This window comes from Lissotriton vulgaris, chromosome 2_1, assembly GCF_964263255.1.
Source record: "Lissotriton vulgaris chromosome 2_1, aLisVul1.2, whole genome shotgun sequence".
Lineage (NCBI taxonomy): Eukaryota > Metazoa > Chordata > Amphibia > Caudata > Salamandridae > Lissotriton > Lissotriton vulgaris.
In genome coordinates, this window is record NC_141687.1 from 338,417,775 (window position 1) to 338,442,713 (window position 24,939).

At 51.1% G+C, this 24,939-nt stretch overlaps 1 protein-coding gene across 2 annotated transcripts in view; it reads left to right on the forward strand.

The window, feature by feature from the left end:
- EFCAB5 (EF-hand calcium binding domain 5) overlaps window positions 1–24,939 on the forward strand; it is a 377,049-nt gene that overhangs the window by 186,002 nt on the left and 166,108 nt on the right. For both annotated transcript variants that reach the window (XM_086955085.1, XM_086955086.1), the window contains exons 11-12: window positions 1,082–1,296; window positions 14,674–14,830. In XM_086955085.1, coding sequence (XP_086811211.1) covers window positions 1,082–1,296; window positions 14,674–14,830 — 372 coding nt within the window. The remainder of the gene's footprint in view (window positions 1–1,081; window positions 1,297–14,673; window positions 14,831–24,939) is intronic.

A 24,939-nucleotide genomic window follows, 5' to 3' on the forward strand; every position in this document is an offset into this window, starting at 1 on the left:
TCAATTTACTTTCAGGAGCCTTTCCCTTTAGTACATCAGATAATATCAGTGCATTGAGAAGTATTATTTTTAAAGTGATAGTTTTTCAATCTTGAATTTAGAAACATGATTTCTTCCCATCACCCTGATGCCAATAGTGATCTAAAGAGGTAAGATAGTTGTTATGTGCACTATTTAGGTGGCCTGGGTTCCGAGTGTACAAGTAAAACATTATAGTTGAAATTAAACACAGGAGAAGGTTTTGTACAGCAAGTATCCTGAAATCATGTATTTCGAGTCCTTGTATATGTAATAATGAAGAAAAAGGAGGGAAAGTGAAGTAAAACTATTGCCTAGGATCACACAACTTGGTAACGTGGGGAAGCCGGGATTAATCACAGGTTTTCTGGTTGCACATAGTGCAATTCAGCAACTAGGTGTATATGTTTTGCTTCCCCTACATCCACCTTAAGGCCAATGCACACCTCTACCCGTTGCCCGACCGCACTCCTCTGGCAACAGTGCTTCCCTCGGTCACATCACAGAGGACACCTTTTGGCCCCTGGGAAAATGCTTGCGAGTATCCATGCTGTATAGGGAATTGTCAATTTGTAGCCGATTTACAAAGACATTTACCAATACATGAAGTAGTACTACAGAAGTACTGTTACAAATACCCTTGAGAATTGGCCACATGAAGCTTCTGCTGTAGGGTAGAAACGGACCAATATGTTTTGTACACTTCCATTGCCCTTGGTATAATGTGATATCTCATAATCACAATTGAAGCGCTCGCATGTGGCTCTGTCCCCAGTTTAGCTATAACAGATCTCAGATACTTAATCTTCTGCTGCCACCTACAGGCAGTTAAAGGTATGTAAGTTCTGTAGGCATGAAAGTCATGTTTCAGATGAGCCGTGGGGAAAAAAAACTTCATGATTTAGCTCTTGGAGGAATTGCTTGCTTGGGGTATAAAACAGTTTTTGATATTAAAAAAGAGCATGCGGCATTTAGGCCGGCCCGGGTGTATTTTAACCTGATCATGTTTCCTCACATATTTGTGCTTTCTCTCCTTTCCTCCCTTGCTCTTCCCCCCGCCCAGATTTGCGCTCCATCATTACTGATATCCACTCCTGGGAGCCCCCCCGGGTCAACAGCGCCTTTGACCGGAGCTCTCTCAATCTGCCCCAGTTTGTGCAGCTGATGGAAACTTTCCTGGCGGAAGAGACCTCCCTGCCAGTGGTAGAGAAGTTGGTTGCCTTCATTCGAAATGGGTACATGGAGACAGAGGACGAGAAATTCCAGCGGTTAGAAAAGGTAAGAGCATCTCCCTGTCAGCAACGTCTAGTCGCCAAAATACTAGGGGTACAGAAGTGACATCACATGGCATTTTACCCCAAATGAAATTACAGGAAGTGATGTCAAATGACCATTGACCCTGTCACCCTCCACTCAGCTGTCTGTTTCTCAGCCGTTGCTGTCTCTTTCTCACCTTCCTGCCTCCTCCTGTATCTCAACTGTATTTCTTGCCGATCTCCATATAACATCCCACTTACCTTCCCCTCTCACCTGACTTTCTCACCTGTACTATTTCTTTTTCACCTCTTACACTTATCTCCCTCCTCTCACCTGTCTTATCTTAATATAACTTCCATGTTTTTAATCTTTCCTTTTCCACTCCTCAGCTGTTTTTTTTCTAACCTATCTTCTTATCTCCACTTTCTCTCTTGTTTAACCTGTATAACTGCTCTCTCTCCAATTCAGCTCCGTCACATTATCACATCTCTAAATATCCCTTCTTTCAGCTGCCATCTTCTTACTTGACCTCCTTACACCTGTTTTTTTTTAACTTGTCTATTTATTGTACTTTTCTCACACCTGCCTTCCCTTCTGTCTGAACTGTCTCTTTCATTGTCTCTAGCACCTCTTTCATCTGATAGTGACTTCTAGCCGCAGAGCCCTTACATTTGAATTTCCCAAACTTCAGACTGGATCCGGAAGATTCTTCAAGAGTAGTACCCCTGTGTGCCGGTAGGTGGCATTGTTTGGCTCCGCATGCTTTAACAGCACCGTCCATGCCAGAAATAACACCTGCGGCACCTATAAAGGCACCACTCCGGCATGCTGATGTTAGTTCTTTTCTTTCTGAGCTAGCCAACGCTGATCCGTAGAAGAGCTACCTCTTCAATAACTGTTTGACTAGGTTTTGTCAAATGTTTGTTGACTCTTCGAGGTTTTTTCTTCCTGGTGTGGCAGTGATGTCCTCCAGTAAAGCCAGCGTCAAGTCCTGTGGAGCCTGTCATCGACTGATGTTGGTGATGGATCTGCATCTTGAATGCCTGTGGTCTCACGAGCGTGACCACGACCCAAAGTTGCGATCTGAGTGCTGCGCCATGAATCCTAAGGCCTTGCAGGAGTGGTCCCTCTATCTCATGGTGGCTTGGCGTGCGACATCACAAAACTTGAGGTCCTGGTCTAGGGGAAGGTCCTGGGAGTGGTCATGGAGTCCGAGATCCTCGTCCCACTCTAAATTCTCTGGGTATTTGGGTAAGTCTTGACACTAGAAGAAGTAGTAGTTTAAAAGGTCTTCGACTTCTCCTCACCTGTTGGCCGACAAGAAAAGGGAGCTTTGACATTCAGAACCTGGCTCCATGGTAGAGCCTGAGCCGACTCTTCGCCTCCCCGACTTTCCAGTAGCGACTCCCACCAAACTGAGGCCAACCGTCGCATATTTGGGCGGGTCAACCCAACCTGCGCGCCTTTTGGCTCCGCATGGTCAGAAGAAGCCCCATCTGGTTCCTCACCAGCGGCTCTGGCCAAGCTCCAGTCGGGCCTCAAGGATCCATTCCTGGATCTGGACTGACACCGGTTATACCATCTCGACCTTCCCTGATGCTGGTACCGATGTTAAAACTCCCAACCGCACCAGCCCCCACCTGCAGCGCCATCCCCATTCGGATCCCAGACTCGGATATGGAGCCAGAGGGTCATCGTACCCGGCACCAACAGGATCCTATTTCCTTGGGTTAGGACTTGGGGAGAAATGGGAGGGGTTGCTGAGTGAAGCCAGCGAACTGGATATTTCTCCAGATACTGGTATGCTTTCCCCCTACTGTGGATACAGAGGAGGGAGCTTCTTATGCAATGGTGGTGTGGAGCATGGCTGAGGTCCTTTACCTTCAGTGGCCTTCAGTGGCAGTCAAGACTAATGACTTGACAAAGGTGCTGCAACCGGGAGTGCTCCCCTCAGAACTACTACTGCTGTTTCAATGATGCCCTCACTGACTTCCTTTTGGGGACTTGGCCCAATACTCACACAGGGGCTCCTACGAATAGGATGATCACCTGCTGCCATTGCCCCACCCCAGGGGACCCAAACGTCCTCACCCAACACCCTATCCAGGAGAGCTTGGTGGTCCAAGCCTCCACATCCCAATGCACGTTCCCTACCACTCCACCGGATAGGCAATCCAAGAGGCAGGACTCTTTGGGAAAGAAGGTGTTTTCTCCCTCCTACCTGTCATTGTGATCCGTGAACACCACATGCCTTTTGGGCCACTACTGCCATGCTCTGTGGGACATGGTTGCATAAGTGCTGCCAATAGTTCTGGTGAAGGCCCGGGCCATACTCTCTCAGGCTGTCGCCAATGGGAGAGATACCGCGAAGTTCATTATCCTTTGTGGACTGTCTGGGCAGAGCAGTTTCGTTGATGGTGGCCCTGAGGTGCCTGGTTGAGGATGACTGGCTTTTGAGGTATATCCAATTCTCTCTTATGGACATGCCCTTTGATGGAACCTGTCTCTTTCGAGACAAGGCGGATTCTACGTTGGAGCGCTTTAAGGACAGCCGGGCTACTTCCAAATCCTTGGGTAATACTTATGGCCCCATTTAACCCTCAATCCGCCTTTTCCTTCTTTCGTGGCTATGGAGGGGATTCCAGTCACACCAATTCTCTCCCCGTCACTGAGCCACGCATGTTCTCAAGCCTCTGCTTGGTAGATGCCTCCATACCCACAGACCTCGTGCGTCAGGCAGCCAGCCGTCTGGGCAGCCCACCATCCCCCAGCAGGTGCAGCCTCAAAACCCTTCTAATCTGCCCCATTACTAGAATGGGCATCGAGTTGGCGGCAGGATTCGCCACCACCTTCTCCACAGGTAGGCCCTAACATTGGATAGGTGGGTTATGCTACTCCTCAGAAGTGGCTACTGCCTCCCCTTTGTGACAACCCCTCCATTCATGCCACCATCTCACGACCATCTAACTGATTATCATCTATCCCTTTACTGCAAGGAAGTCATGGCTCTCTTTGGCCAAGAGAGCCATAGAGAGGGTGGTTGTGCCAGAATTGGGCTGTGGTGGCTATTCCCGCTTCTGTCTGGTCCCGAAAAAGGACCGAGGCCTTCGTCTTATCCTAGACCTGTGGGCCCTCAAATACTTCCTCAAGAATGTGAAACTCAAAATGCTCATTTTAGCTCAGATTCTGTCTGCCCTGGCCCTAGGAGACTGAATGGTAGCATTGGATTGCAGGACACCTATTTCCACATTACCCAACTGCCTGCCCACTGGCGTTACCTGTGGTTCCTGGTGGCCACAAGCACTGTCAATTCACCGTGCTTACTTTTGGCCTTACCAGCGCCCCTTCTGTGTTTACCAAGGTGATGGAGGTGGTTACAGCTCATCTGCGGAGATCAGGTGTGCCAGTCTTTCCCTATCTCGACTACTGGTTGTTAAAGGTGGGCTCGCCCAAAGCTGTTGTCTCCCACCTCCAGACTACAGCAGACCTTCCAGCTGGGGATCACTATCAACATGCCGAAGTCAGAACGGACTTCCTATGAGACACTTCCTTTCAGTGGAGCTGTTCTGTAACAGTGTAGTGTAGAGCGGCAAATCCAGGATATTCATGATACCGATGTTTCAGCCTCTATCCTGGATTTTGGGGAGGCAGACCCTGTATTTTGGGGAGTCATGACCTCCTGCAGCCAGCTGGTAACTCATGCCCACTGGCATATGTGGGTACTGAAGTTTTAAAGGGCACAGCATCAGGGGAACCTCTCTGACATGGTCCAGATCTCGAAAGGAACTGGTAAGATCTGCAATAGTGGCTCACACACCACGAATGGGTCAGAAGCCGACTCCTCTCCTTTCCCCAACCAGATCTCACTGAAGTGAAAGATGGGTCACTCCTGGGATGGGGCGGCCATCTGGGGGAGGTAGAGATCAGAGGACTCTGGTTTCTGGCAGTATCCACACTCCACATCAACCTGCTTGAGCTCCGTGCAATCTGACTAGCATTGAAGGCTTTTCTACCCTCCATTAAGGGAAGGCTAGAGCACGTGTTCACGGACAACACCACTGCTATGTGGTACTACAACAAACAGGGCAGGTTGGGTCGTGGACCCTTTGTCAAGAGGCCTTGCATCTCTGAACATGACTGGAATGCTAGGGCATATCCCTGGTGGTTCAACACCTGGCGGGCTCTCTGAGTGCCAAAGCGGATTAACTCAGCCATCGATGCCAAGCGGATCACAAATGGTGTGTCCAACCAGAGGTGGCGCAAATCTCTTTCAAAAGTGGAGAGAGCCTTGATTTGATCTGTTTGCCTCCACCGAGAACGCGAAATGTCAGCAGTTTTGCGTGTTGGAGTTTCCAAGGTGACTCTTGCTCTGAGACACTTTTTGTCTTGAGTGGAGCACAGACATTCTACATGTCTTTCTGCCCATACCATTCTTGCCCAGAGTTCTCAGGAAGATCACGAAAGACTGGGCCCGAGTAGTTCTTGTGGCTACGATTGGGTACAAAGAGTCTGGCTCCCAGAGTTACTTAGCATCACCATCAATCCTCCTGACTGGCTGCCCCTTTGGGAGGATCTTCTGTCACAGAGCAGGGGAGGGTCCCCCACCCAAACTTGTCGAGTCTCCGCCTTCTTGCATTGAGATTGAGCATCGCCAGTTGACAGCCTTCGGCCTTCCTCGCAATGTCTGTGACGCCACCTTGGCAGCCAGGCCTCCCACCACCAAGACAGTATATACCTGCATTTGAAAAAAATGAGTGGCTTGGTGTGCAGAAAAATGCATTGACTTGATGTGCAGAAAAATACATTGATCCCCTTTCGGTCCTCCTTTCTGTAGTTTTACTCTTTATTCTTTCCCTTGCCCAGCAGGGCTGTGCTCTGGGCACTCTTAAGGGATATCTGTCTGCTCTTTCTGCCTTTTTGCCGCTGCCTGACCAACCTTCTTTCTTCAAATCCCCTATTGTACATGGGTTTCTAAAGGGTCTTGTTCATCTCCTCCCGCTGGAGTCGAGGCTGGAGACAGTGCACATTTCTCATAGTGCCTGTCAGTGGGTCAAAAAATGTGTTTAAAATACATGATCATCCAATCCTTGGTCTGTCTGCAGAGTGCACGATCATGTATTCCGGTTGCAACTATGTATCTGTGCAAAAAATGTGCAAAGAAGGTGCACAGTTGTCAAAATATTGACAAAGTGAAAGAAAAAGAAACTGCAGTGCTTACAAGTGAGTTGGCATATAGTATGTTTGGGCTTTGGTGAAATGTGACGGAGAAGCGAGAAAATGCTTTTAGGAGAGAGTGAAAAGAGGGTACTGAAGAGGAAAGATATAAGTTGTAAGGTTTGCAAATGGAGGAGATGAGGACAGGAAAAGGGCATACATGTCTAGCATTGATTGAACTGGAGAGATTGAGACACTCTGAAGACAACTACCCCTTCCACAGGTCTCAGTAATTTTAATACACACTCACAATATTCACCATTTATCATGTCTCAGTGGGACCTTAATCTAGTGTTAACTTTCTTTATGTGTGCTCCTTTCAAGCGTCTCCATAATTGTCTCCTCAGGCATCCAACGATTATAACAGCCTTCTTTGTGGCTATTACATCTGCCCATAGAGTAAGTGAGCTGCAGGCCTTGTCAATTATGCCGCCTTACTTTTCAGTTTATCCTGACAAACTGGTGCTTCGCACAACGGCCTTCTTTCTACTGAAAGTGGTTAGCCCTTTTCACGTAGGCCAGTCCATCGCACTGCCTACCTTTTACGCTCTTTCACATCTTTCTGAAGAAAAGGAGGGACTCCACCATCGGGACCCAAAAAGAGCGTTGTTGTTTTTTTTTTTTTAACTCTTTGTATTAAAACAAAAGAACAAAATCGCAGAAGTACATTTAGTCATTAGACAGTGTTATGCACAGTATAAATAAGTTTCTTCTGCAGAGTGGCAATTCTGAACATATTCTACTATCTTATCTCTAACCCTCTTCATTTGATGTTGTTCTATCTTGACCACACACGAGCGTTCTGGGTGGATGACCGACTCTTCGTGAGGTATGTTGGTGCGAAGAAAAGCCAGGCTGTGCAAAAGTGGACCATCACCATCTGCATTAAAGTCTGCTATGCATTGGCTAAGAAGCAACCTCCGGAAGGTTTGTGAGCTCATTCCACCAGAGTTAAAGCTGCGACCACTGCATTAGCTCATGGAGTTCGGATCCTGGACATCTGCCAGGCAGCAACGTGGGCTTCCCTGCACTCCAGAAGATATTTTGTGAGCATTACCCCTGCATGCCGGTGGGTGGATTAGTTTGGCTCGACGTGCGGCGGCAGCACCCACCCCAGAAATGACATCCGCTGCACCTATATAGGCTCAATCTAGGCGCGCTGACGTCCGTTTCTTTTCATGACTTTCCACACGAGAAGCACAGAGCAAGAAGAACACAGACCACTGGTGTGGGAAACTAGGGCCCTGAAAAGAGATCAGCCCTATCCCTAGAAATCCATTCTCAGAGCAGGGAGGATGGGAGGGTTGGTCAGGGATCTGTGTCTAGATATGGTCCCAGGATGCTTGTTTCCGGTTCAGGGAAGACATGGCTTGGCAGTACGAGCTGGACTGTTCCCATGAGGCACAGGGTCAGACTGATTTTTTTATGGCCATGTCTGAACTGGGGTGGCAGAGTGAGCTAAAGAATGATGATGGATTAAACCCAGATCAGTTGACTGGGGGTGAGTGCTTGCAATGTTCAACACTCCGTCCATCATCCCCTTTGGTTTTGCTTTGTTTGCCCTAAGTTGGCAGGGTATGCCCAGACGTGGGTCCCTTGCTCACTTTGCCACTGGATTCAAGCTAGCCTGGCTGATGACGGCTGATTAGCCAGAAACTGGGGTCAGGATGCTTGTTTCTGGTCCAGGGAAGACATGGCTTGGCAGATTGGGCTGGACTCTTCCCAAGAGGCACAGGTTCAGACTGATTTGCATATGGCCATGTCTGAACTGGGGTGGCGGAGTGAGCTAAAGAATGATGACGTATTAAACCCAGATCAGTTGACTGGGGGTGAGTGCTTGCAATGTTCAACACTCCGTCCATCTTCCCCTTTGGTATTTTTTGCCCTAAGTTGGCAGCGTATGCCCAGACGTGGGTCCCTTGCTCACTTTGCCACTGGATTCAAGCTAGCCTGGCTGATGACGGCTGATTAGCCAGAAACCGGTCCCAGGATGCTTGTTTCTGGTCCAGGGAAGACATGGCTTGGCAGTTCAGGCTAGACTGTTCCCGTGAGGCACAGGGTTGGAGAGCTCTTTAACAATGCTGAAGAGTTCCTTGCTGTTGTGGGCGTTGTTGTCCAGACGTCCTTTGAATGTTGTCCTTTTGGTGGTGTGGATCAGCTGTTGGTGTTTGCGGGTGGCGTTCTAGAGGGCTGTCATGTTTTCTGTTGTCTGGTCGTGGCGCCAGACTTTCTCGAGGGTGCCGCAGGTTTTCTTGGAGTTTTTGAGGTCGTTGGTGAACCACGAGGCTTTCCTGCTGCCGGGTCTGCTGGGAGGGTTCTTCAGTGGTGCGAGGTCATCGGCGCAGTTGGTGAGCCACTGTGTGAGGTTGCGGGCTGCTTCGTTGGGGTCCGTCGTGTTGGTGGGTGGGTTCTGGCTGAGGGCGGTGGTGAGCTGGTCGGCGGTGATCTTGCTCCAGCTTCTGCGGAGAACCTGTTGCGGGTGGTGGTGAGTCGTGGTTCTCCTGAAGTTGAAGTGAACGCAGCTGTGATCTGTCCAGTGTAGTCCAGTGGAGTGGCTAAAGGAGATGTGCTTGCTGGAGGAGAAGATGGGGTCAAGCGTGTGGCCGGTGTTGTGGGTAGGGGTGTTCACCAGTTGCTTGAGACCGAGGTTGGCGAGGTTGTCCAGCAGGATGGCGGTGTTGCTGTCATTGTTGTTCTCCAGGTGGAAGTTGAGGTCCCCCAGGAGGATGTAGTCTGAGGAGGTGAGGGCGTGCGGACTGACGAATCTGCGATGGCTAGGCTGAATTGTGTGCATGGTCCCGGGGGTCTGTAGATGAGAGTACCTCTGAGGGTGGTCTTGGTGTCGGTGTGTATCTGGAAGTGAAGGTGCTCGGCGGTGAGGGTGTCGTCGGAGTTGGTCGTGATGCGGATGGTGTTTTTGTGGACGATGGCGATGCCTCCCCCGGTTTGGTTGACGCGGTCCCTCCGGGTGATCTTGTAGCCATCCGGGATGGCTATGGCGATGTCGGGGGCTGAGAAGGCGTTCATCCAGGTTTCAGTGAAGAAGGCGACGTCTGGTGATGTTGTGTCGAGCAGGTTCCAGAGTTCAATGGCGTGCCTGTGGACGGATCGGGTGTTGAGCAGGATGCACTTGAGGTGGTTGTTGCTGATGCTTGGCTTGGCGGGTGCAGTGCACGTTCGGAGGCAGGTGAATTTGCAGGTTTGGCAGGTGAAGGGTCGGTGGGTGCGTTTCGGGGTGGCTCGGTAGCAGGCGGGGTTCCGGCTGGCGCTGAGCGCGTGGAGGGTGGGCTGGCATCATCGAGGGCCAGGGGTCCTGGCGCTGGGCGGGGTCCAGGCGCGGACGGGTGTAGACGGGCTTGCCTTTGGCGCGCCTTTGGCGCGCAATCGGCGCACCCTCTGCGCGTACGCGTGGGCTCTGCCATAAATGGCGAAGTGGGAGTGAGGAGCAACTGGGAGGCGGGAGCGGGGCGGCGAACGGGAAGGTGGCACCGGGGAGAGGGGGCGGAGCCGCAGGGGAGCAGCAGCGGGGATTGGTGAGCGGGAGGAAAAGCGCGGGAAACCGGAGGCGAAGGGGTGAACAAGCTAGAGACACGGGCGGAAAGAATCAGGAAAGAAAGAGGCGCAAAGCACAGAGCAGAGCCCAGAATCCCCAGCTGCAGGAGCAGCGGTGATTCACAGGCAGAGAGGCGCAAGGACTAAAGGACCCAAAGTCCTCAGCTGCGGGAGCAGCGGCGAACCTGTGAGTGTAGCTGCAGTAGCGGGGGTGCCTGGGCACACTCACGGGGGAGTCTGCGCAGCGAGAGGAGTGACCGGCCCTGGAACAGGGTCAGAGGTCACAGATCACTGCTGCGTGGACTCTGCCATAAATCGCCAAGTGGGAGGGAGGAGCAGCTGGGAGGCGGGAGCGGGGCCGCGAATGGGAAGGTGGCACTGGGGGGAGGGGGCGGGGCTGCAGGCGAGCAGCGGCGGGGATCGGTGAGCGGGGGGAAAAGCGCTGGAAACCAGAGGGGAAGGGGTGAACAAGCTAGAGACACGGGCGGAAATAATCAGGAAAGAAAGAGGCGCAAAGCACAGAGCAGAGCCCAGAATCCCCAGCTGCAGGAGCAGCGGCGATTCACGGGCAGAGAGGCGCAAGGACTACAGGACCCAGAGTCCTCAGCTGCGGGAGCAGCGGCGAACCTGTGAGTGTAGCAGCAGTAGCGGGGGTGCCTGTGCACACTCACGGGGGAGTCTGCGCAGCGAGTGGAGTGACCGGTCCTGGAACTGTCTCCCTGTAATAACCGACTTTTCCGACCCTTTTTAGAAGGAGGATGATGGAGGATGACTCCAGCCTATTACCATTATAGTATAGGGATTAGGACTATAAGTAGGACCTATCCATAAGGCACAGTAGTGCATTTTCGTACCCTTTTTCTTAGATTAGGGCTTATAAGCTAAAGCTAGGGGATAGATATATAAGTATTAGTGATGATCCGTCCTTTTGTAAGAGTATTAGTACATTTTCTATGGAGCCATGCATATTTTGGGCCTTGCAGGCCTTAAACGGGACAGACTCCATCTTGCCCTCTGCCCGGTAGCTGGAGAGGCTTTCTAGGTTAAATGTAATGTTTTAGTTTCAAGGTGTTGTTCGCTTGGAGAGAACCGGTTCAGGCTGGCCCTTATCGAAAGACTGTATTTTTCTCCACTCCGAAGACACAACTTCAGGCCGGCCGGCTGGGAACGTGTCTTTGGTACGGGGAGGTACAAGAATTTGGTGGGCGGCAGGTTACTGGCCGTAACTTTCCATGAAGGGACAGATTCCATATTAGTGAAAGTGTTAGGCACTGAGTCAGTCAGTCCGTAGGCGGCAGCTAGCCGTTAGCATCTATGCCCTTAATTATTTCTGCGGCAGACAATCGCCATTTTGAAGTCTGAGAAAAGATTCTAAACCGAGACTTTCTGAGAACGAGAGAGAGAGAGAGAGAGACAGTAGCTAATAACAAGCAAGGTTCCAGTGACTTGGAGGGAAGCAGAGGAGGTTGAGCCTAGCGGTGCAGACGTGTACTTGTGACGGCTGAGGTGGACCCCCCGAGACGAGCCAAGACACAGAGAGAGACGAGACGAGAACCTAGATGACTGCCGTGTCCAAACTTCATATTAACCAGGTGATATCTGCCCCTTCCCTTGCGAAGCGCGCACCTTAACCTCTACTTTTTCTTTGCAGCCTATATACGTATAGATATATATATATATATCGTGTAGTATTGTGTTTATTTCTTTTACTGTAATAAATGCCCCCATTTTTGGTGAACCGACATGTGCCTTGTATTCTTGTTCGATCATAGTAATCTAGTTCTCCTAGTCAGACGTTGTTTGCATGAACGGATGTGAATCCCGGTCAGGTAAGGAGTGACTGAATAAGTAGGGAGGCAGGGAACAGTTGATGTCAAGAACAGAAGGCACATATTATAATTTGAACACTATACTAATTTCCATTGCCGTAGTTTTACCCTGAATAGATAACTACAGATTTCATCCCTGAGGATTCATAGGAAAGTGATAGTCGTTGGTACACGGCGTTAATGAGAGCACCTAAGGATAGGTGTGTAGGTCTGCCGGATTGTAGACCGTGTGTAAATGAGAGCACCGGGGGGATACAGTGCGGAGGCCTGCCAGATTGTAGGCCGTGTGTAAGTGAGAGCACCCAAGATTGAGGGGTGTGTAGGTCTGCTGGATTGCAGACCGGGTATAAAGGAGAGCACTGGGACTGCAGGCCCACGTGTGTAGACGCGCCGGATCGCGTGTCAAGTGAATAAAGTGCGAAATGGTACATTATCAGACCTGCCCCAGGGTAGACTAGTCTGGGCTTATGTGGCCGCGAGACTAATAGGTGTGAATAGGATATTGTAGAACCAATGCTTGTTTATTGCTATTTTCCCCATCCTTAGGTACGAGATGTTATACATATGCCCATATCCATTGTAAATATGTTCTAAGGAGGGAGTTGTTTACGTTCCGGCTGGATTAGAGGGGCTCCTAGGAGCGGATTCCATCTGGTCCAAAAATCTGGTCGGTACACTCCCCCATTCTTTGCCTCTCTAAACAGACTCTTTCTCACCAGTCTCTCACCTCTTTCACCTGTCTCCACGCTCGCTGCTGCATCTTTATTACTTGTCTGGCTTTCTCTAAGCTGACATTTTCTAGCAAGTCTCACCTATCTCCCTCTGCTGCTCATTTGTCTATCACCAGTTTTCTCTCTCTATCACTTTTCTCACACCAGTCTTATCTCTTGCTTATCTGTTTCTGTCCATCACATCTCTCATATTGACATGCCCTCTCACTGGAATCCCCCCTCTGTCTATCTCTTGGCAGTCTCTTTGTCACCTGTCTATGTGTCTATTACCTATTGATCTCAACTGCCACACTTTCTTTCACACCTGTCTATACCTCTCTCACACCAGTCACCTCTCTCTAATGTCTCTTTAACCCTTCTGTCTCTCTCTCTCTCTCTCTCTCTATCTCTCTCTCATGCACAAATAGAGAGTCTTTGTCTCTCTCCCTCGTCTCTCTGTGGTGTCTTCTTCCTGTTCTTCCTTTTTGTCATTTTCCCCTCCTTTCCCCTTACAGTCTTTACTATCCACCCCCTCTCTGTCTTGTATTTCCATCTCCCTTCACATGCTCCGTGGCAGCAGGAGACACCCCAGCACATTTTTTCCTGGCTCCGCACATGATTTAGCTGAGGGGCGCAGAATGTAAATACGACTCACTGGAGCCTTGTCTAACCTATGTTTCTTGCACTGCCCCTACCACCTCTGAAGCCAGGGGTCGCAAAGGCGGTGCCAGGGGTCACAGAAGAAAAGCTAGGGGTTGCAACTGCTGTTGACTGGGTGTGAGTGTTTGATTGGTTCAGATGCTCCGTCCATCACCACCCCCTTTTGTACCGCTTTCTTTGCCATAAATTGGCATGGTATGCTCAGACATGAGTCCCTTGCTCACTTTGCCACTGGATTCAAGCAAGCCGGGTTGAAGACGGCTGAAATGCCAGAAACCGGTCCTCAGAGGCTTGTTTCCGGTCCAGGGACGGCATGGCTTGGCAGTTCGGGCTGGACTGTTCCCAAGAGGCACAGGGTCAGACTGATTTGCATATGGCCATGTCTGAACTGGGGTGGCAGAGTGGGCTAAAGAACGGTGATGGATCAAACCCAGTTCTGTTGACTGGGTGTGAGTGTTTGATTGGTTCAGATGCTCCGTCCATCACCACCCCCTTTTGTATAACTTATGTTTCTGGCACTGCCCCTACCACCTCTGAAGCCAGGGGTCGCAAAGGCAGTGCCAGGGGTCACAGGAGGGAAGCTAGGGGTCGCAACTGCGGCTGCGACCCCTAGTGTACCCTCAACAACATCCATGCATCATGTCCAGTGCTGAATCAATGGAGCGTATCTATACCAACAGTGCTGCTAAAGACCACCAGAGCTGCAGCAAGGATTTTCAGATATTCAGATAAAATTCCAGTTGGCTGTCAGAGCAACAAGGCCCTGTGCAGCCTGGCGCGCTTTTGTGGCGTCCTATGGTGTCGCAGTGTGGTAGTTGCCTATTGTGGCCTTCACGTGCCATCATCAGCTCTGCTCTCTGGGGCTGGTGGAGTCAGCAGTGCCCTTTAATGCCACAAGATCGCCATTACACCTCCTCTAATAATATCAGCTGTTGAGGCCCACCACTGCATGGAGGGTCACCAGGGGAAAAGAATGCCACCACTTGTGAAATTATCGACATTCACATTCTTACAACATATACACTAGAATGAACGGATGCCGCGGGCCTCGCAGGTCAGTGCACCCAGGTTTGCTGTCCCAGCCTGGGACATGTTTCTAACCTGAAACATAGTTCTGCCATGCAAGGTTTGAGCTCTACCTTTCCTTTGTTATTCAGACTACCTGACTGCAAACCTACCTTGAAGTGGCAAGATGAAAACCTGTCATTGGTAGAATTGAAGGAAACTGTTTTTTTTTATATTTTATTTTGTGATTTGATGGCGGGGCTATGTCAAATTGCATATTCAGTTTATTTGAAGAGTAGCTTTAAAACGCAGTTTGGCGCCACTATATCAAAATGTCCTCATCAACTGGTCAGTTCGTTGTAAATGTATACCAAGCTAACCTTGACGCATCCTTTCTCATGACTCCCACTCCTGCTGTGTGTCTCCAGGTTCGAAGCGAGGCCTTCTCTGCCCGGCGGCGGCTCGTCCTCGAGGCCCTGTTCCAGAAGTGGGATATGGACGGCTCTGGGTTCATCGAGCTGAGCGAGCTGGAAGCTGTGCTCGCCAAGTACAAGGAAGGGATGGAGTCTGCGGTGCTGACGAGAGGTGAGTGACGTCACATCCTGGAATGAGCAATGGCGGTGACCCTCAGGGAAACCGGACAGGCCGGCTCCTGTTAAAGTGGCAATAGGGCAGGAAAAGAGTCAGCCACATGTCAACTTAACATGGGAAGGCCTTTCGTGAGAAGCATCAGTCTGCCACAATTACAGCTACTATTTTATTTTAATACAATGTACCTTTGAGCCAGTGCCTTAAATAAGCAGGGACTTTCAAGTAATGAGCATATTCACTTCTTTAAATATACCTGCACTTCTCAGCAGGTGCACAATACATTCAATTGGCGATTACCAGCACTTCTCAGTATCACGCAGTTACTGTAGAATGTTGAGTATTTGCTCTTACAGATTCCATTCCAGGCATCCGATTAGAATTCAGATAAGGCGCTGCGTGCACTTTGTAGTCACAAAGTGAATTGCCTTTCGGCAGTTTATTAATAGGAGTGATCATTATCCGACGGAGTCGTACACATTATGGCTGCCACGAAATGATACAAGGCTGAGTCACCTGGCCGGTATTCAAACCTCTGACCTTCCGGTCAAAGGCGAATCTGTGCTGAAGTAATGGCTGCATATTTTAAGGATTAACTTTGTTTATTAGGCACCATAACGACCAATAACCGCCCCCATCCCCAAGAGGCCTGCGGGTATCATGTTGTAACAAAGCATTCGGCTAGTGCTGGTGAATTCAATGAATCGCCTCACCTCTGTGCCACTCAGAGCCATTTAAGCAGGTATTTAAATGGATCGGGTCCGTCCGGGTCTCAGGCACGTCCATATAGTGCAGTAGGTTCATCTTAACCTTACTGGCGAAAGCACTCACACAATTCTGAACGATGAATGTAAAAAAAGTTAAAGTAATCCCTGGCAAAGACTAAGAGTAGTGGAGAAACAGGGAGACCCAGGACACACCCACCGATACCACCTACCTGCAGAAGAGGGAGGAAGGCGCAAAATCACCACAAGACCTACGGGAAGAGCATGACAGAGGCGCAGAGACCCACACAAGCACACTGAGTGCCTGAGAGCCAAGAGGCACCGCAACCTGCACAGAAGCACGGTAGGAGCACGCAAGCGCCCCCCACCAAGGCCCTGGCGGAAAAGGGTGACCACGAGGAAGGGGGAAGAAGCGAACCCAGCCCCAACACGTCGCAAGCAGAAAGCGCCAACACACCAGGCAGCCCCAGGAATCGAGGAGGGAACAACAGCGCGCCAGGCAGCCCCAGGAATCGGGAAGACGAGCCAGAGAGACAGGCCAGAATGAGCAACCAAGCATCCTCACTCACAGCACCGATCCCGTTTTTACCCAAGCCAGGAGAACCACAGATGAAGTGGGAGGATTGAAGGGAATACTTCAAGAACTACTTAGAAGCCCTGGAGGATGAATCCACTGACGAATTCACCCCCCGCAAGAAGGAAACGAATATTACTGCACAACCTGGGCCCGGAGGGCATAAGGGTGTTCACAAACATAGCGACAACGCCGCTACAAGCAGTCGAAGCATCCTCACTCACGACACCGATCCCGTTTTTACCCAAGCCAGGAGAACCACAGATGAAGTGGGAGGACTGGAGGGAATACTTCAAGAACTACTTAGAAGCCCTGGAGGATGAATCCACTGACGAATTCACCCCCGCAAGAAGGAAACGAATATTACTGCACAACCTGGGCCCGGAGGGCATAAGGGTGTTCACGAACATTGCGACAACGCCGCTACAAGCAGTCGACGCAGACGTCTTCAAACAAGTCCTAGAAGATCCAGACGCCCACTACCGCCCGGCAGTTTGCGTCTCCATTGATAGGTTCAACTTTCAGCAAAGGAAACAAGGGGAGGGAGAGTCAGTTGACGACTACGTAGCAGCCCTGAGGAGAGTAGCAGTCACGTGCAAGTACGGGGCATTGGAAGAAGACTTTATCAAAGACCAGATCGTAATGCACACCACCAACAGAATTGTGCAAGATAAGCTGTGGGCTCACGGTGAAGCAACGCTATAAGAAGTAATCGCGTTGGTGAAAAAAGCCGAACTCTCCAAGCGATGGGCAGAAGCCGCGAAAAAGGAGAATGCCCAAAGGATCATGGTCAACAAAGTTGATGACGTGGAACCATCGGGTAGACACAAGATTGCGCCTGGAGACAGCTGAGGAACCGGCAAATGGGCGGGAAGACCTGGACAAGCAGGGAAACAGCCCTCATTCACCAAATCCACGTGCTATAGATGCAGAAGTGCGAACCACGCAGCCCATGACAAACGCTGCCCTGCTTTTCGTGCAAAGTGCATGTTCTGTGGCATGGTAGACCACTACGAGAAAGTGTGTCGGAGGAAAGAGAAGAAATCAATGGTGAAATACATAGCGCACCAGCAACATGAGGAAGGTGCCGATGAGGAGTCAGATGAAGGCGACAGAGTGTTGTGCATTGAGGAGCAAGTACTGGGCATCGACACTCAGCGCTCTGACAAACCGAGAGCGGACATGTTAATAGGGGGAGTCAAAATCAGAATCGCGATTGACTCTGGATCCCCGTACACCATCGTGCAGAGATCGGTGTGGGAAGAGGAATTCAAACTGAGCCTGGGCCCCCAACTTGACCCACCGGACATAAGGCCGGTGTCATACACAAGCAACCCGATTCCAATGGTTGGATACCGGAGCCTGAAGTTCGAATTTAGAGGGAGGACAGCCACATGCAACTGTACGTGGCAGAGAAAGGCCCCTCGGTTCTGGGATGGAGAGACCAGGGAGACTTAGGAATCAAGCTAGACCCAGGAGGCAAAGAACAAGTACTGCTGACAGACAGTGAGCACTGGCCAGACCTGGAGAGGGTGAGAAGAGAGTTCCCCAAAGTCTTCGGTGGCAAGGTGGGGAAGCTGGAGAAGTTCATGCATAAAATCATACTCAAAGAAGACTCCCAGCCAGTATCTCACAAGGTCCGAAACATGCCCATAGCAGTGAGGGAAGCAGTGCAACGAGAACTGTCTCGGCTGGAAGAGCAAGGGATCATCGAGCCAATCGATAGCTCAGAGTGGTTGGCTCCCTTGGTGGTCACCAGGAAACCCAATGGCAAGGTGCGCCTGTGTGTGGACCTGCGCGAGCTGAACAAATGCTTGGTTGTGGAGAAGTTTCCGCTCCCCAGGATCGAGGAAATGTTGGCGGAAACCAGGGGAGTAAAATGGTTCTCCACAGTAGACCTCACGTCAGCATACCACCAGATTGACCTACACCCGTCCAGCAGGAAACTGACGTCCTTCATCACCCCCTATGGTTGTTATCAGTTCCGCAGGAGGCCCTTTGGGCTAGCGTCTGCCGCAGCGGTGTTCCAAAAACTCATGCACCGCCTGTTCAAAGACGTCGAAGGCATCGAGTATTTCCAGGATGACATCCTAATAATGGGGAAGGACCGTAAGGACCACGATACCAAGCTAGGGAAGGTGCTAGGCGTGCTACAGGAGAAAGGGCTCACAGCGGAATGGGAGAAATGCAGATTTGGTATGACGTCCGTCACCTACCTGGGGCACGAGATAAGCAGACAAGGGATCACACCCAAGAAGGACAATGTGAAAGCAATCTGCGAGGCCAGAGCCCCAACCAACAAGGACGAGGTACAGTCATTCCTGGGAATGGCCGAGTACTACAGTAAATTTGTCCAACATTTTGCCACGAAAACGTACAGATTACGGCAACTCATAAGAGACAAGGCATCATTCCAGTGGGATGACGAGGCCCAGAGGAAGTTTGAGGAGCTGAAAGGGAACATCAGCCAAGCCGTACCCTTGCATGGACATGACCCAGCGGGAGTCACCATTCTCACCACTGACGCCAGCGAAAAAGGTCTTGGGGCGGTCCTTGCACAACAGAGGGATGACAACACGGTTGAAACTCTCAGCTTCGCGTCCAGAGCGCTGTCTTACACTGAACAGAAGTTCAGCGTAATAGAGAAAGAGATGCTGGCTGTTGTATGGGCCATGGGAAAGTTCCGGCAGTTCCTGTGGGGCACGAGGTTTCGCCTACAAACTGACCACAAGCCGTTAGTCAAGGTGCTCCCCTCAAGTGGGCATGCCACTGCCACCCCGCGGATTGCAAAGATGACTCTCAAACTCCTAGAGTACACGTACGATGTGGAGTACATCCCGGGGACACGCAACAAAGTGGCTGACTATCTCATCAGGGCCTCAGCGATGGAAGAAGCGCCCACGCCTGAAGAGGAGAACGAAGAAATGGTAGCAGTATGGAAGACATGGAGAGAGCGATCAGCATACAAGAGTGGGCACACGCATACGAAGAGGATGAGAACTTGGAAGAGATTAAGAGGTACCTTGTCAATGGGTGGCCGGAAAAGAAAAGGCGAAGAGAGGTGCCTAGGAAACTGTACGACGTGCGGGAGGAGTTATCCATGAGTGACTCAGGAACATTTCTGTATCGCGGTGACAAGGTGGTGCCGCCAGAAAAGCTAGTCTCAACCTTGCTGAACCAACTGCATGAAGGTCACCTCTGCATTGTGAAGACCAAGTCAAGGGTGAAGCAGATGTACTGGTGGCCAGGAATGGACATCCAGATCGAGAGACATGTTAAGGACTGCAACCAATGCCAGGAGTCAGACAAAGTACTCATATCCTTGAGGCCGGCGTTGGGGAGATTTGAGCAACCCCGTGATCCATGGGAGGACCTCGTTGTTGACATCCTAGGACCGATATTGGATGGACAAGGAACGGCCAAGTACTTGTGTGTGCTGGTGGATAAATATTCCAAATGGCCAGAAGTGCTTGTGTAGGAAGAAATGGACTCCGAAGTAGTTATCAAATTCCTCACCTCAGTGTTCCTAAGGGAAGGCATCCAGAGGACTATATTGAGAGACAATGGCCCGCAATTTACATCTGATAAGTGGCACCGATACACCGAAAGGAACGGAATCAAGTCCAAACACACCTCAGTGTATCAGCCAGCAATGGACAGGTGGAAAGATTTAACCGAGTCCTTATGGGGTCCATTCAAGCGGCCATCATGCAAGGGAAGGACTGGGAGGCAGAAATTCAAAGAATGATGTGGGCGTACAGAATCACCCACCACCTCAACAGGGTATAGTCCCTGCCAGATCCTAAGGGGCAGGCATCCGTTCACGAAAGAAAATGTGGTATGGAGAGAAAAAAGACTGTCACCAGTAAGTGGTCGCCTGCCGTAGTCTAGCATAATTTGGAGAAGGCCCAGAGAGTGTACACAGAACACTACAACTGGAGAAGGAGAGTAAAGAACGCGACTTTGGAAAAAGGGGAGTGGGTGGGTGAGAGTTAAGCAGGAAGTACTGAGGAAGAAGGGAGAAAGCAAGTACAGCCCACCCCTACAAGTGGAGGAAGTGTACAGCAGAGCAGCACTCCTTAGCGATGGAAAAGTGTGGTCCCAGGATTGCATGGCGAAGATAAATAAAATCGTGCAGTGGCCGGAGGAGAAAGGAAACTTCACTCCTGTCCAAAGACAAGAAAGAGAAGCAGAAGAGAGAGAGTCAGGTGGCGAAAGTCAGGGAGAAGGAGATGCGTGTATAAAGAGTGAAGAACTAGTTGATGCGAGTGTGAAGGAAACATCAGCAAGGGAAGAGGCGACACCCAGGAGAAATGGACATGGTCAAGGGAGAGCCCTGTACCCGAGGGTGTCCACGAAGCCTCCACTCCGGTAAGACGCACGCGCGCTGGGAGAGTGATAGTCAGACTTGCAGACCTCAGAGACCTTGAATGAGAGAACAGTGAACACTGAACTGTAAATAATCCGTTGTGTAAAAGAAGCAGATATGTGGTGTTAGCGTTCTAGCTGATGCCGGTGTGCGTGTGACGTAACACGCGCCGGCAGAGAGTGTGCGGACTGCGCATGCGCGAGCGCGGGTTCGCACCGTTCAGAGCCCATCAGAGCGCGATCTCAGTAAGACGCCCGGCGCTCTTTCCCCACATAATCTTGTATTAATAAATAAGAATTATCCCCATCAACCTGCATCAGTGTGATCCTTTGGGAGGGTGCCTGGAGACACCACATCCATGTCAGCAATTGGAGCCTGGGTCGGGGAAGGAGAAGCCGGACCCAATGGGGGCCCGGGACAAACGCCGCCCAGAGGCGAGTGGTTCACCTTGGGCCATTTGGAATGGTCGCCCCAAGGCAAGCTACGCCGCCCCCAGTCCGGGGCGAGCTGCAGAGCGGCGAGGGGGGATAAAAAGGAGCACAAGGCCCAATACCGGCACAGACATTTGATTCGCCCATTCGATTTGATTCATTCATTCGATTGATTTGATTCGGGTCGGACTCGCCCTCCGATCAGGGCTCTCCCTCCGTTCCCCCATCTCTCCCTGCTCCTCTAGGGTGCTAGGCCTGCGCTTCCTTGGCTTGTCCGGGGCCAGGCTGCGTGCCTAGGAGGGGAAGGGAAGGAGAAGGGCTTGATCCCTATCCAGCTGGGTTACCCTTTGTGCTGGGCTTGCGTTTCCCAGGCTGCTCAGCAGGGAAGGGCAAGGCTGAACTTCCTAAAGGCTCTCTTTCCCCAGAACTACCTAGGTGCTGGACCTGCGTCTCACTGGCTTGACCGGGGCCAGGCTGTGCGCCGCAGTGGTGAAGGGCTGAGTCTCAATACCCTGACTAACTGAACCCTGAGGCTGGGCCTTCGTCCTCTGGTTTGCCCGGAGCAAGGCTGCGCTGAGGGGCTACGGCCAGCTGTAGGACCAGACTGGCTAAAGGGGCAGCGATTGCAGCTTCTGAGCTAAAGTATCTGGAAAAGCATCTGAGCTTCAGTATCTACCCCAGGTGCTCAACTGCACCCCCACCAAGCATGATCAATCATGGAAGCTGACGCCATGGCTCAACCCAGCACCACTGAAGGCAACATGGAAAGGCCCACACAGTCAAAGAGAGGACACGACTCGTGCCGGTATTCCCCAGAAAATGCCTCAAAGCTTGCCAACGCACCTCCCAGAAGTGCCGCAATTGCAACCTCTAACCGCTTCCAGGTTTTTAAAACTACCCAGGACTGTAACGCCCGCCCTCAGGACCACAGGACTGCTGAACCTAAGAACTCTTTCGGACCTACAAAGCGACTGCGGATCCCTCCCATCATCCTGAAAAACGTAGCCATCCACACGGACTTAGTGGAGCTACTGGAGGAACACTGCACCTCCACCTTCACAATCAAGCCCCGCCAGGACCACACCAAGATCATGCTCACCACACCAGAGGACTACAGGTGTGTGACCGGCATGCTCACAGAACAGAAAATGGAATACCAACCTTCTCATTTGACCACTGCAAAAGCCCAGAGCTTCGTAATACGGGGACTCCCGGTAAACGCATCCATTGGGCACATCACTGAGGACTTAGCGGATCTTGGGCTCCCAGTTAAAAATAGAACACAGATTGCCTCACCAGCGGACAAGAACAAGAAATTTCCCCTGTTCATCACAACCCTGTCACCAAGCAAGGATGGGAAGCAAGCAGACCTCTCAGCAGTCACACGGCTCTGCAGTTGCACCGTCACCACAGATGTGCCTAGGGGGAAACGGGGCCCGGTCATGTGCTACCACTGCCAGCGCTTGGGGCACACCTCTGCATTCTGCCATCAGAAGCCAAGGTGTGTACGCTGTGGAGGCGAACACACTTCCAACCAATGCACCAGGAACCGAGAAACCGAACGAGCAATATGTGCAAATTGCACAGGAAACCACCCAACAAGCTATCGCAGCTGTCCCTACCTGCAGAAGGCAAAGAAGGATGAGCAACACAAGCAACTCCCCCAACCACAAAGGGCTTCTTGACAACAACCAGCAACAGACCAGGGTCAAAGGAAGACTTACAACCGCAAACCTGCATTGGTTCACAGGATCCCAACCCACAATCCAACCAACAGCTGTAATGAACCGCATGTGGATGGAAGGACATATGCAGGAGTTACAGGACCTAAACAAGACTGCCCACCACCAACTGCCCCGGAACCATCCTGTGAAATAGGCTCAGCCATCAACTGTCAGGAACTCATCGTGAAGGTTGCGAAAGTAGTCGCAGATATGAACATCGCCCCTGTGGTGACATGGGGGTTGGCTCCACGCATGCTGGGCGTTTGGGATCCCTCCAGACCCAACTTCAAAGGATCAAAGGACCGGGTGGCAGGAAACCCCGACAAGCAGCCCCCAGGTGCTAAGACCCCTGCCTGCGGGGACTCCGGACTTCAAAGTTGGCCCCCGCAGGCAAGGGGTGCTCTGAAACAATCAGGAGATGAATCCTGGAAGAAGAGAGCCCTGCTGACGTGGTCGTGGCTCAACGGAACATCGGAGAAGAAACGCTACCTAAACTCTTGAATCTTGGCGAGCCCTGCTGACATCGTCACGGCTCAAACTTGGCAGAGACGGACTTCTGCCTGAACCATCTGAGCCCTGCTGATGTGGTCGCGGCTCCCTTGACCTCTGAGAACACCTGAGCCCTGCTGATTGGATCGCGGCTCCCCGAAGATCGTAATGTTAAAAATGTTAATGTTAATGTTAAAAAAATATTTATATAGCGCAACGTACACCGGATTGGTTTCTTGGCGCTTCTGGGATGGGGCTCTGTGGGGAAGGAGGCTCAGGAGGAGTAGGCTTGCTGGAATAGCCACTTTTTAAGCAACTTTCTGAAATGGAGATGCGAAGCAGTAGAACGGATTGAAAGAGGGAGGGAATTCCATATTTGAGGGGGAAGCGTAGAGAAGCGGGTGCCGCCATATTTTAGGCGCTTAAATCTGGGAGTGGTAAGTAGGTGTTGTCCAGCAGAGCGGAGGGTACGAGAGGGGGTGTATTTTTTGATCCGATTTGAGAGGAACCTAGGGCCTTTGTCGGAGAGGGCTCTATGTGTGATACAGCAGATCTTGAAAGTGCTTCGCTGTTCCACGGGGAGCCAATGCAATTTTTTTAACAAAGGTTTTGTATGGTGGCGGGCCGGGAGTTGGAAGATCAGTCTGGCCGCCTGATTCTGTATCAATTGCAGTCTGTGTGTCTGGTAGGTTGGAATGCCAGCATACAGTGCGTTGGCATAATCCAGCCGAGAGACAATGAGTGCAAGAACGACCAGAGTGAGGGCTTCAATGGACAAGAATCTTTTTATTTTTTTTTATTTTCCGTAACATAAGAAAGCAGGCTGATACCACAGAACTAATCTGTGGAGTCATTGAGAGATCACTGCTGATTTTTACGCCTAGGCTTTTTGCGGAAGGAGCTGGGGTGGGCGGGGGGCCCAGAGCGGGAGGCCAGAAGCTGGAATTCCAGGGGTTAGAGGGCATAAGTGTCAAGACCAGCTCTGTCTTGTCAGGGTTAAGCTTCAATTGGTTGGTGTTCATCCAAGAGCTGATGTAGGTCATGGTCGACTGTAAATTGATTTCAGAGAGTCTTGTGGGTTGAATGTTAAATAAGAGTTGCAGGTCATCTGCGTAGTTATAGACCTGGGCTCCCATTTCCCTCAGGGATGATATTAGAGGTTGCATGTATAGGTTGAATAAAAGGGGGGATAATGAGGAGCCCTGTGGGACTCCGCAGGAGAGCCGCCCTTTTTTTGAGCAGAAATTGCCCAGTCTGACAGATTGGAATCTGTTTGTCAGGAAGGATTGTATCCACCTCAGGGCCTGTCCTCCGACCCCAGCGCTGTGGACACGGTCGATCAGGATGTTATGATCGACCGTGTCAAACGCAGCTGAAAGATCAAGGAGGATCAGGGCCTGGGGGGAGTTGAGGTCCGCCCCCTTGCGTAGCTCATCCATGACCGTTACAAGGACTGCCTCGGTCGAGTGGGCAGGCCTAAAGCCAGCTTGGTGAGGGTCGAGATAATGAGACTCCTCAATGAAAGAACTCAAACATTCCGTCACATGTGTTTCCAGTACTTTACTGAGATAGGGGAGGAGAGATATAGGACGATAGTTGCTCAGCACTTGAGGGTCCGCCCCAGGTTTCTTGAGGATGGGGAGGATCTCAGCACTTTTAAACGAGTCAGGGACTGTTCCACTGCCGAGGGAGGTGTTGAGCAGGGATATGGGGTGGTCAGGGCACGCGCTGAAGGCTTCGCGAAGTATGTGGGGGGACCACTGTCGAGAGGGGAGCCAGATTTGACCCTGTTCG